The 14,064-nt window shown below is 39.1% G+C and overlaps 1 protein-coding gene across 1 annotated transcript in view; it reads left to right on the top strand.

Annotated features, from left to right (window-relative positions):
• Positions 1–14,064, top strand: part of LOC117300271 (adenylate cyclase type 5-like) — a 128,576-nt gene that overhangs the window by 107,586 nt on the left and 6,926 nt on the right. The window contains exons 10-13 of the mRNA XM_033784005.1: positions 8,666–8,825; positions 11,212–11,309; positions 12,215–12,299; positions 13,663–13,779. Coding sequence (XP_033639896.1) covers positions 8,666–8,825; positions 11,212–11,309; positions 12,215–12,299; positions 13,663–13,779 — 460 coding nt within the window. The remainder of the gene's footprint in view (positions 1–8,665; positions 8,826–11,211; positions 11,310–12,214; positions 12,300–13,662; positions 13,780–14,064) is intronic.

The raw sequence follows: 14,064 nt of genomic DNA, 5'->3' as shown, positions 1-14,064 counted from the left end.
GAGAAAGAGGTAATTTCTCACTTATAAAATTTGAATTGAATAAGAGACCTCAGCTGTGGTCTTGAATTCAAGGCATCTGAAAGCACACAACTTGTGCAACAACGGTGTTTTTTTTTTTCTTCCATTATTCTCTCGCAAATTTGTGATCATTTGAGTCCAAATTTTCACAGGTTTGTTAATTTATTCATATGTTGAGTTGTCCTTGCCTTAAAAGACACTGGACACTATTGGTAATTGTCAAAGACCAGTCTTCCCACTTGGTGTATCTCAACATACGTATGCGTAAAATAACAAACCTGTGAAAATTTGAGCTCAAATTATCACAAATTTGCGAGAGAATAATGGAAGAAAAAAAAACGGTTGTTGTGGTTTCGAGATAACTATGAAAGAAAAAAACACCCTTGTCACACGAAGTTGTGTGCTTTCAGATGCTATATTTTGAGACCTCAAATTCTAAATGTGAGGTCTCGAAGTCAAATCTGTGGAAAATAACTTCTTTCTCAAAAACTATGTTACTTCAGAGGGGGTTGTTTCTCATACTGTTTTATGCTATCAACAGCTTTCCATTACTCGTTACCAATTAAGGTTTTATGCTGATAATTATTTTGAGTCTTAACCAATAGTGTCTTGTGCCTTTAAGCCTCTCAGAAGGTCATAGTGCAGCTCCTTTTAGATTCCACACGCAGTGTTCGCACATTTCAAAATTTCTACCCGTATTGTAACGGATTGAAAACAAAACACACCATAATGGTCTACAAGCAACATCAACATACAGTGTTTGCACATTTCAAAATTACTAAAAACAAAAAAACAAACTATATGTTGCAGGAACAACTACCGTAAAGGTGATTTTAATTTTGGGTTGAACGAAGACAAATTTACAAAACCATTAAGAAACGTACGACCTTTGGATTGACTTGCCGGTGCTCCACCAACTGCGGCTAGCCCTTATGTGTGTGGTGTGTCTGAAGTTTGATTTTGCGGTGACCTGCACCACTCCTCTATCAACCTAAATAATACTAATAATAACGCAACATTTTCATCTCACTCACCTCCTTTTCTTTTCTTCTCATAATTGTACAAGAAAACAAAACATGAAGTCTGATGATTCCTAGTCATTAATCAATTTCCTTTGGGTACATTTCACTTCTTTCATTGCTTTTTCACTCAAGAAATTTCACATGCCGAGAATTGTTTTTCTCACACACAATTCAAACGGAATGTTTACCTTTTGTAATAACTCTTAAGATTTATGGCAATGAAAACTTACATAGTAAGCAGTACATAGTATAAAGCATCTTGAGAATCATTTCACTGCAACGTAATGTGGTTATGGGAGAAGATCAGTTTTGTCCCACAAAATTTGAATCTGAGAAAAGTTACTGTGAGCTACTTTTCTCAGATTGTCTATTCCAATTATGGATTAATCTCCTTGCGTGGACTCATCACCGCTCCAGATTTTTGGCAGTATCTCAAATAGGCTACCACCTTTTGAAATTAATTTTTTACAGATTACTTTTATTGTTTATATCCATGTATGGGATTAAAACAATCGAAGTGATCCAAAAACCAAAAGTGTACATTTTCTTTTACTATCAGATAATTTTTTCATTAACTCCTGAAGGACGATCAGTTTGTTCTCAGTTAAAAGAAAACAAAAAACCTGGCTCGTTACAATGATTGCTCACACTTAAAGAACCCTCAAAACGATTCATTCTCATGATTGAGTGCATGTTCACTCGAACATAAACAACAAACACGTCCGTCATTGGACTTCACCCACTACGGTTCAGCTCAACCAACTTGATGATTTCCAATATTTTCCCCGGGCGGAGGGACTTTGGCATCCTCAAAATCCATGAGCAGATGGTCCAATATTACCTGACGATGATGAATGACCGTGCCTAACTTGACACCAAGAAGCCAAGCTGTTGCTACTTGCGACGAAACATGCAACACTCTAAAAATTTACACAAATCAGTGCAAAGGTTGAGATCTGTTTAAAGGCACTGGACACCTTTGGTTATTGTCAAAGACCAGTATTCTCACTTGGTGTGTCTCAACATAGGCACGAATAACAAACCTGTGAAAATTTGAACTCAATTGGTCGTCGAAGTTGCTAGAGAATAATGGAAGAAAAAACATGTTTGTGTGCTTTTCGAATTCAGTTCAAATATTTAAGTGAGAAATAACTTCTTTTTCAAAAACCATGTTACTTCAGAGGGAGCCTTACTCACCATGTTTTACACTATTAACACTATTCTCCATTGCTTGTTACCAAGTAAGTTTTTATGCTAACAATCATTTTGAGTAATAACCAATAGTGTCCAGTGCCTTTAAACATACCTGCTCAGAGTTAGGCGCAGTGCTGGTTGTCGCATCGTTGGGTAAACCATTAGAATTATGAAGACATCGTGAAAGGTCGGGTAGGGAGAGGAGGTTTGGTGAGAGGGTCAATGTGATTTGGTTGTTGGGTTAAGTCAACTTTGCCAGATGGATACAGCTGTTGATGAACACTCGTGCAAAGTGTGTTTTATTAGATACTGATCCACCCTGAAATTGGGAGGAGGGATTCCTGGAGGGAGACGGGAGCCGTTAGGGATCCCGGAAGGGTGGGGATTCCGGAAGGTGGGGGGGGGGGGGGGGGGGTAAACATTCTGTGAAAGTCATGATGCTCCGCAAGTTTTGCTCTTTGGTCTATCAAGCATCTGTGGTCACAGATGGTCACTGTTGTCCAGTGGTTAGACTACGTGACTTGCAATCACAAGCTTGTGGGTTTGAATCCTACAAATACTACTGATTCTGTGAGTGGGGTATCTCGGAGGTAGTAGTATGAATCTGTGAACGTCATGATGCTCTACTGGTTTTGTTCTTTGGTTTATAAAGCATCAAGTCCCTGTGGTCACTTATGGTTATCGTGTCCAGTGCCTATAAAGTACATAAAACATCACTTGTACCCAAAATTGAGCTTTTTATTAAGAAAAAAACCTGACATTACAAATTTTGTTCTTCTTCCAAGAGTTTGAAATGTAACTGTATATATCCAAAAAGGTGTGAAACAATAACACTTGTTCGCCTTTTTCATTCACTAAGTAATAACCTTTTCTCTCTCTTTATATACTAATGAATGATTTTCTCCCATTTCATTCACTAATTAATGACTTTTTCTCCCTCTTCTAAAGACAGATCTTTGTGCTTCCAACATCTCATGGTCGAACAGGTCCCTTACCTTTACCCCTCTCCCTTGTCCCCTTTCTGCGTTGCCCATTCTCTGTTTTGTCTGTGTGTTTTCAGCAGTTCAACCACTCTCTCTTTTCATTGTGTCCCACTCAACTGCTTCTGTTACACATACATGTACCACTTCATGTGTGTTGTGTTGTGATTCAGCCATTGAGAAAGACTCTGTTAGGGTAAAAAGATCATCCATTAAAAAGAACACGTTGCCTTGGATCGGACGAGTTAGTCTTTGAAAAGCGTTTGAAACCGTTTGTTATAAAATGCATATGGGTAGAAAGATATTTTAAATTTAGATATTAATGATTCACACAAGTATCACTCGAAATTGGACGGTCTTCTCGAACTAACACAGTGGGCCTTTTTATGGAGTAAAAAGTTTAACTCCAAACAAATTGGCAGACCGTGTTTCTTCGCGACGTAAAAGGAAAACCGTGCAATTTCGAGGCGTGTGTGTGGATCGTTATATCCTACTTTTAAAATATCTATCTAACCATTTGCATTTCATGACAATCAGCTTCAAACGCTTTTCAAAGACCAACTCGACAGATCCAAGGCAACGTGTTCCTTTAACTATCTTTTGCAGTTATGCCATTGGTCCTTTTGGTTTATGAGCAGTGTGCAACAGCCAATTCTATTTTCTCATCTGGGCCCGATATCATAAAGCCTGTAAGCACAAAAACTCGCTAAACACAGAATAGTATTGCTTAGCAGGAACAAGTTACCAGCCCCAATTACATCTAGTTTGCATTGTTATGGCTGGTACCCGATTCAAATTTTTGCTTAGCAAAGAAATTTGTCAACCAGTATTTTTCCGCTTTTTGAAATTTTGCCCAGTTTGAGTGTGTACTTTAAGCGTACCTGTTTGAGCACAAACATTAACCCTTTCTCTATCGCTAGAGTTATTTTGCTAGGATTCTTCCTTACTCTAACAAAATCTAACACCATATGGTAAGAACTCAACACCCAGACTGTTGGACTCTGATTAAAGTGGCATGCATGATCCTATTCCTTGAGCTATGAGGTTCGTTCTGCCATGGTCTCCATGAACAAACAAACCTCATAGTTCTATGAGTATGCATCAAACTAGCTTTGTTAAAAGCACTGGACACTATTTGTAATTACTCATAATGATTGTTAGCCTATAAACTTACTTGGTAACGAGCAATGGAGAGCTGTTGAAGGTATAAACATTGTGAGAAAATTGCTCCCTCTTAAGTATCCTCAAGTGAGTATGTTTCTATGCTAACAATTATTTTAAGTCATTACCAATAGTGGCTGGTGCCTTTAAATTGGTAAAAGTTTTGTCACCCATTTTCCAGCCATATCCCCAGAGCACCTTTGTCAGTTAGTGCGGTCCAATTAAAGATTCTTCTCGCATTGCGCTCTGGTGTCTTACTGTAATACACAGCTAAATGATGTATAAACCCGCAGCCGACGATTTTCTATCAGAATAACGAGGACTTGTGGAACTTGTTGATTGGGATTTCTTGATTGGAGCCCTTTTTTTTAGGCATCTTCGTGATTGTTAATTTATTGCTTTGAGGGGAATTAGACTGTTCCGATGCCTTTTGATAAAAACAAACAGTCGCATCAGATGCCGTGTTTTTATTGAGATCGTCCTAAACAGTGTATAATGAAGTATCAATCACGACTTGAGTTTATTTTCCTCGTTTTTTTTTTTTCTCTCTCGACATCCGCTCCTGCCAAATTTCTATCCAGCGCAAGGAGGCAAATATCGCACTTCCGTTCCGTCGTGATGTTATGCCTGAGGCCGGACCTTTGATTGGGGGCAGTTTGTCCCACGGAAATGTGAAATGCCAAGACCCTCTATAGGAGATTGGAGCAAACAGTGTTTTTTTACACAGCTGTATTGACGGCAGCTCATATTGTCCCGCCATCACTGTTCAAGTTTTCATTGCAGTTCTACTTAAAGGGGGTTTTGGTCAATTGTACGACACAAAACACAAATGTCCAGGGCTTTACATTAAAGTTGCACGGTTTAAAGATAATGATGGTAGAAAGCTTCCATTTTGTATGACACAAAACACAAACTTCCACAGATTTACAATAAACTTGTTTGGTTTACAGATAATGATGGTAGAAAGCTTCCATTGTGTATGACACAAAACACAAACATCCACAGATTTACATTAAATGTACATGGATTAAAGATGATGATGGTAGAAAGCTCCCTTTAACATATTATTTGCTGAGGTGGTGTTGTTTTGGGGAAATGAGTAAATCAATTTCACATAAATTATTTGGTGTCTCAGTGAGATTAAATTCATTTCAGCATGTACAATGGATTTAAGCGACTCTCTTGGAAACGTTGCTCCGTGATTCTCACTTTTTTTATCTCAAAAACTTGACGACTAACGAGGCTGAAACTTCTACATGTTACTTATATTACATACATCTTCATTCACAGTGAGTAGGGATTCATAACATGGCCCAAAACTTGACCCACAATTAAAGTTATCAAACCCCTCTAATAGACCTTATGCATTGACGTCATCCAGCGGCCATCTTAGTGGAAAAACGGTGACAAAACAATCGAAACGCACAGATTTGTACGCGCGGCGCACAGGATTGGCCAATGAACAACCTCCTTTTGACCTCTAGGTGAGGGCGCCCTACTGAAATGACATCATGTGCATAAGGTCTATCTATAAACCACAAAAACTCAGGTTTTTCATTTCGAAGGTCCCAAAGACTTCCTTTCCTAAAAAGATTCTTTCTCTGTTACGGTCTGCAGAGATTGTCCTTGATGTTGCCCATCAAAATTGATGTTGGCTTTCCCATCAAATAAACTGGGGAGAAAATGGCTTAAATTAAGAGTTGGCCTTCGCTATTAATAGTGACCCAGTTTGTGGCCGATTTTGTTGACATTGGAACAGTTTAATCTGAGACTACTTTTAGAAATGGCTTCGCTAGAAACAGTTATGGGACAATTTAGGCCAGCTGCAGTGTTAGCTGCGCAAATAAAACACTTTAAACTTAAGATTTAGTATTCTTACCAGTCCGCTCCTATTTCAGGAGGTAATTGATTAAAAAATTTGTATTCACTAGGCCCATAAAGCCTGTAAGCACAAAAAACTTGCTAAGCATAGAAAAGTGTTGCTTAACAGAAAAAGATTACCAGCCAAAAGTTTACATTGTTACAACTAGTTTCAAATCAATCCTACCTAGTGCACACTCATTTAGCAAAGAAATTTGCTAAGTAGTTTTTTCTACTTAACAGCTTTATCAGCTTTTTCTACAATTTTTCAAAACACGATAAAAATAATAATAATACAGTACATAATAATAATAATATCGAAGTCTTATATAGCGCACGTATCTACCAATCAAGGTCCTCAAGGCGCTGAGTATATACAAACTTTCAGAAAGATATGTTATTGCAGTGATGAATTCTGAGACCCTATTATTTAGCACCTTATAAGGGTTTACAAGGTGCTACGGCGCATACAGCAGCCACAGCCAGGAACACCAGGGCAAACCCTATTCTCTTTTCAAGTGCACTTGGTTCTTTTACATGCGTTACACAACACATAGGACCAACAGCTTAACGTCCCGTCCCATCCGATCACCTTTTGAAATGAAATTTTCATAGGTTAGTTTGGTTGTATACATAATATTCTTACATAATTACAAACACACTGTAGGATCAAAAACAAACGAACAGTTCCACAAACCATAGGTACAATTTACCTTTAAGGAAAAAAGATCAAACTATAATTTGTCATAAATGAGTTCAGCAAGGGGAAATTCATTCCCAGCGCTGAAGCTGGAAATTGGGTCGTGGGGGGAAATCTCCTGGCCGTTGCGCTCACTCTAAACCCTTAGGGGAGAGAACACTTTCTCATTTAAGAAATTGCTGTGTCCACCATAGAATTACTCCCTTGGGTTAAACCCAAAATCTTGATTTGGCCAGACTCTTATTCTAACTGACATTTCATATTGAACTGTACTTCTTAAAACCTGCCAGGTTGATGTCTCAGAGATATCTTCAAGCTTCATGCTTAAAGGGAAGGTACAGGTTTTGGTAATTGTCAAGTTTGACGCTTAAAGGGAGGATCGTTTGTTAGTACTCCAAAACTAAATGACCATAAAAAAGTTGCTCAAGAGAAGCACTGCAGCTCAGAAGAAACTATAAATAAATCGTGAGCTTGCAGGTACAACCATGTGTAAATCTCTTACATGTACAAAGGTCAAAGGTTGGCTCTGAAAAGAGCCGGTTTTGTCTTGATGTTTCGAACAGTATACGCTGCTCGTCTTCGTTCTCCTGAAGACGAGCTGAGTATACTGTTCGAAACGTCGAGACCAAACTGGCTCTTTTCAGAGCCGCAAGTTTACTATTTATGTATAGTTTCTCCTGCTCTGCAGCTGTTGATTATATGTGTAACATTTCTTTTTAAAGGATTACCCTTTTTTTTTTTTAAGTATCACTTTTTTGTTGTTGTAAGGATTACCTTCCAAGGAATGTGGTTTTAGAGAAAGGAATTCAAAACAATTTCAATCTGAGAAAAGATTCATGCATGAAACGTTTCTCAGATTGTGTTTTACAATTCCTAAATCACCATGCAAAGTTTGTATCCTACTATTGACCCCTTGCACGCACATCGCGCGCGGCGACTGCCACGCTCACCATTTTGGTGGTCAATAGGTTAATGTGTAAACGTCGCGTTGCCTAAAATGCGCACTTCACTGAATGATGCACAGTTACATTGCCCACCAGTATGGCTGTTCCAAGATTATTCTGATGATGACGTCAGGTGAATTGGGTCAATACATATGTTGTTGCCGGTAACACCAATATCTACTCGATAGATTATGTTCTTCTAGGCTTTTCGTGTTTTATTTTCTGATTCTACTAATGCGGAGTAGGTTTTTTTCGGAATTCATGAGACTTCTCAGTTCTGAAAAGAACTGTCCTGCTGCTTATTAACTCCTACCTGGGCGGACTCGATAGATTATGTTCTTCAGAGAACTTGTCTTGTTTTATCTTCTACTAACGCAGAGTTTTTACGGAATTCATTAGACTTCTCAGTTCTGAAAAGAACTGTCCTGCTGCCTATTAACTACTACCTGGGCGGAATATAAGAAATGTTTATATCGAATGATTAACAATGGAACAGTTCCAACCACCCAAGGTGTTTATGTACTCTCTCTTTAATGCTGGAAACCTTCCATCTTTTTTTTTCTCTTGCGTAGGCTCGGCCTGTAGCGACTGACTAGGCTAAGATTTGAACTCAAATTGTGAAAATACAAAAGTTGAGTCCATCGCTCTCGACCGCTCTACCACGACACCTCTCCTTTCATTTGTGTCTACATTTATATAGGATCATGACAGTCAACTGGTTCAAAAAATCAAAGGTATACTTCGCCTTTAATGCTGGAATCTTTCGATCTTTGTTTTCTTGCGTAGGCTCGGCCTGAAGGATACAAAGCAGAACCGAAGTGATCCCGATGAGGAGGTGAATGAGTTTCTAGGTCGCGCCATCGACGCTCGTAGCATCGACAGGTTACGGTCCGAGCACGTCAAACGACTCACACTGACATTCCTTAAACCAGAACTGGAAGAGAAGGTATGTTCAATTCTATGCATCAAGGGTGTTTTTTCTTTCATTATTTTCTTGCAGCTTCGATGACCAATTAAGCAAGATTTTTGACAGATTTTTTATTTTATGGATAAGTTGGGAAACACCAAGTGAGAATACTGGTCGGTGTCCATTACCTGTAAGTTCAAAATTGTTAGAGAAATTTAAGGACATAGTTTTCTGATGATGATTTTTAATTGAAAAGATTACATTTATTATAGTTTGCCTTCTTCGTCAGGTTCCCTACCCTTCCACAGTAGACAGTTGTACTATAAACTGTCATTTCATATCCAAGGCCCAGACTACAAGTTAATAGCGCTTTGCAAAAAAGTGCTCTTTAAATGCCAGCTTATTTTTTATTATGTTTAAGGCAAACGAAATATAAATCAAGAAAAGTGAAATAAAATCCTCTTCCCAAGACGGACTGAAAACCAATACTACCAAAAGATCTTATCGATGGTATCTTAAACATTGATAAATCGCCCCCACAAAAATGATTTCAGGTATTAACTTATGACATTCAGTCCGCTATAAGTCCACCCCCAGCCAGATCCACTCAAGACTGCCGCCAGTCTAGAGGAACGCTAGACTCCGCATCGTTCCCTCATCTTAAAATGTCTCCCGAGTAAGAGGTTTGTGCCTCATTGATATTATCATGGGTACATTAATCTGAAAATAGTTTGCAGTGAGAGACAGTTATGTTTGGGCGGATGATGAAAAAAAGAGGCATGAATTTTTGTATTTTTGTAATTTTTTTTTTTTTTGGGGGGGGGAGCATTAGCAGGAGTTATGATTTGCGACGCCCGACGTCAACAATCAGCATCTTCAAATATTGAAATAGTTAAAAACAAAACTGAAATACCAGCCTTAATATCAATTTGATGTTATGATGTCATGTCTTGAACATTCTGTAGTAGGACAGTTCTTTTTCATGGATATATTAATCTGCATATAGTTTGCAATGAGAGACAGTTTATGTTTGGTCGGATGAAAAAAGAAGCCCTGTTTCTTTTGTTTTTTTTAAGGGGCGAGTTAGGATTTGCGATGCCTGACGCCAAAAATCAGCCTCTTCAAATATTAAGATAGTTAGAAATGTAACTGACATAAATGCAACTGACATACAAGCCTTAATATCAACTTGATGTCATGTCTTGACCATTCTGTAGTATTTATTAAAAAGGACGGTTCTTTTACATGGGTGCATTTATCCAAATAGAGACTATAGAGACAAATGATTCAGGGCAAGCTTTTGTATAGACGATGTGACCTATGTTTACATTCAAACCGCCCTCTGTTCACAAAACACTATATACGTCATGTTTCGCCGGGCACTGAGTTGCGTAGTCACAGTAAGACTACGTACACTTTCTAGCTGGCTGCCAAAACACAAAGGTTTTGCCCGGCGGTATGCGCGCGAATCAAGTTATGGTTTTCGTGTGACGTCAGAGGTCACATCGTCTTTAGCGACCTCAGGATGAGCAAACTCGGTAGTATTGTCCAATTAATATGTACATATTCGGAATTATACAGTTTAGCCAGGTAGATATAAATATAGTTTTATGATACTGCAGGGGAGCTCACTAAAAGCGTGAGTCTCAGGTACGCTCATTGAGGCCAAACCAAACACCCTTTCAAATTTAAGCAGTTTACCCCATTCAAATTTAAGCAGTTTACCCCATTCAGATTTAAGCAGTTTACTTGTGATCAAGCTTGTCACTGTACCATACATTATTACCAGATGGCTGATTACATCTCTCTGATTCTTGTACGAAATCTCCCTGATTGCAAGATGCAAATAATGGCAGTTTTGATATGATAGATATAAATTTGCATCGGGGATAAAGAACATTAATGTTGGTTTTACCCGTAGTGTACACCGAAGTGTGTTAGCACTGTATATACTCAGTATTTTCCCAAGCTCTGTGGCAAAAAACACAGACATAGTACAGTACTTGGATAAGATATAGTTAAAAGCAGAAGAGACCAGGGCCCAATTTCATAGAGCTGCTTAAGCAAAAAATTTTGCTTAAGCAAAAATTTCATTGCTTAGTAAAATCAGATTACCGGCCAATACTCCACTCAATTGTAATGCGAAGTAAACAACAGCTTAATACTAGTCATAAGCAATGTATATGGCAGGAAATTTTGGCCAGTAACATGTGTAAAATAAGCGAGCTATTTTCGTGCTTAAGCTAATTTTTTGCTTAAGCAGCTCTATGAAATTGGCCCCAGGTGATGGTGGAGACTTCAGGAGTGCGCCCCCATTACAATTTTGAGGATGAGACGGCCACGGACACAAGTCTTTGCCGAATGATGATGATGATGATATGGGATATGCAAATAAAGAACTTTTAATTTATTTTTTTCTTGACAGTACTCTAAAGTTCGGGACCATATGTTCAGTTCCTACATGGTGTGTGCTTTCCTTGTCCTTATCATCATCTGCATAGTACAGCTCGTCATTTTTCCAAAGTGAGTAGAAACAAATTGATTGATCTGATCTGATTGCAGGCTGGCACAGTGCATTAATCATTCAAAACAACAGTGGGTGATATTGAGTGGTCAGACAGTAGGAGGGTTGACTGTGTACAGTACGTGCATTCACCAAATTTTATCATACTGATTTTATTATTCAAGCTCACAGTAAATTTGTTGGTATTTGCATTGGTTTATTTACATTTCATTTGTGATCACTGACCAAATTGTTTCAATGTTATAATGGTATAAAAACATTTAATTTTGAAAATGGAAATGTTCCAAGAATACCCTAAAGTTTTACCCGTTACCCCTATTTGCGGCGTGTCATGGCCGAGCGGTTAAGAGCACCGGATTCAAGCTCTGGTGTTTGATAAGCAGAGTTTGAATTGTAATCCCGGTCGTGACACTTGCTACGTAAAATTGGGGAGGTAGTGCTTTCTGCTCTACCGGCCAGGCTTCGGACTGATGATACCCAAGCCTACATCCGTATGGACTGTAAAAGAGGTAACTCTGTTTCAGCCCTAGAAGTAGGTGGCAACGACCTCTGGAAAAAAAAAAACAATTGTAGCCCACACCTTGAAGTGGCCTTCAGGCCTTGTGTGTTTGGCGACTTGCACAATAACAAGTTAGATTAAAAAAAATCCAGGGCAAGGGTGGCTATGCACCGGGCATGCCATTTTGCTTGGGTAGATCAGGGGTAAAGCAATCCAAGATTGAAAGGGCCGGCGGTTCTCCTGGGGAGTATCGGTAGGGAGTGTGAGAAGGGCTTATACCATGCAGAAAAAGTTTCCTCTACCCCAACCTGAAGATGTCGCGTTCGGCAAATAGTTAGTATTTCTCGCATCTTCCAATAACACAATTCCAAATAGTTACCCTCTGATTTTTTTTTTTTTTAACAGGACCTTGGTGATGCTGGCAGTGTTCCTTAGCACAATCGTTTTCCTGGCGTTCACATTATTCATTGTTCTGGCTGAGAAATGTTTTGTAAGTACTGTTTTGCGCATGGCCGGTCATTTTGGGAGTGAAGATTTTACCATGTGGACCTACATGTAACCACTACCAAGTACTCACACAAGAAATCTGATTCCCAAAATGGCACAAACAAGATTTGTGTGTGGTGTCATTCGGGCTCTGCTTACCGCCAAAGGCTGTTCTTGCGATCACCACTCTTCGCTGACTGGGCTAGCGCCACATTTCTACGCTAGCTGTGTAGGCAAAGAATGCCTAGTATAACACAGAGTACACATGTGCACAAGCAGAAATTCCCAGCTAACTTTTGAAATGTGTATGCATATTCTCTGCTCATGTTAGCATCTATTATTTGCTTACGGTAAGCACAACCGTGAAATTGGGCCCTTGTGAACTGGGTCAATAGGTCAAAAATTATGCGTCGTTTGAAAGCTCTTCTTATTTATTTGCTTCTTATTTATTTGATTAAGCACCCAAAAAAAAAATCCAGTTTGAAGTTTTGAGTGCCTGGTTGTAACATTGAGTTTCAGAAGTGATATGTAATGCACACCTTAGACTCTTGGCTAGAATCGTTTGACGCATATTGAGGCCGTACTTTCTAGGCTGACGACAGAATGCATTAGTCCCAGAACGGAGAAGTCCCACGAATTCAGAAAATCTACTCCACATTAGACGAGAAGTCTCCCGAATTCCAAAACATCTGCAGTAGAAGAAAAATCTACTTAGCGGTAGTAGAATATACAGCAAGACAAGTTCTCAAAAGAACATAATCTACCTGCCAAGTAGATCACACATGGTGTTCTGCAAACCGAATAGACATTAACCAAGAGAGGTTTGCAGTAACACGTTGTGAATATCTTTTTCAAGGCAGTGGACACTATTGGTAATTACTCAAAATATTTATTAGCATAAGACCTTTCGTGGTGACGAGTAATGGGGAGAGGTTGATGGTATACAACATTGTGAGAAACGGCTCCCTCTGAAGTGGAGTAGTTTTCGAGAAAGAAGTAATCTTCCACGAATTTGAGGTCTCGAAATCAAGCATCTGAAAGCACACAACTTCGTGTGACAAGGTTGCCTTTTCTTTCACTATTATCTCACAACTTCGATGACCAATTGAGCTCAAATTTTCACAAGTTTGTTATTTTATGCATATGCTGAGATACGCCGAGTGAGAAGACTGGTCTTTGACAATTACCAATAGTGTCCACTGCCTCTAACAGTCGTTAAACACCGGTTCTTTGTAGATATAAACCTCTCTGAGTTTCACCATGCAGAGTTTCAAATCCTACAAACTACATGTTCAAGTTTATATGGATACTTCACCATGAAATGCCTCAAACCCCATTATAATGTATGTCTCGTTTATTTGATTTAGTGTGTGCCGGATCGTTTCGCTTGGATATCCCACGGGATTCTGGAGAGTCGAAGCTTAAGTTCCGTCATCGCCGTCGGTACGGTCATCATTATATTTGTAGCATCATTCACATCAATGGTAAGTTAATGATATCATGTCGTTAGACGTGGACGAATTAAATTCCATATCCAAAGGCGTTGGGACACATAGAGTGTCACGGCCGAGTGGTTAAGAGCATCGAATTCAAGTTCTGGTGCTAATTCACCGGAGTGTGGGTTCGAATCCCGGTCGTGACACTTGTGTCCTTGAGCAAGATACTTTACTATAATTGCTTCTCTTCACCCAGGGGTATAAATGGGTACCTGCGAGGGTAGCGGTTGATATTGTGAATGAAAAGCTTTCGGAGCGCCACGGCAGCTCAGG

Source organism: Asterias rubens, chromosome 15 (genome assembly GCF_902459465.1).
Source record: "Asterias rubens chromosome 15, eAstRub1.3, whole genome shotgun sequence".
In the NCBI taxonomy this organism is placed as follows: domain Eukaryota; kingdom Metazoa; phylum Echinodermata; class Asteroidea; order Forcipulatida; family Asteriidae; genus Asterias; species Asterias rubens.
This window is presented reverse-complemented; position numbering and strand designations above follow the sequence as displayed.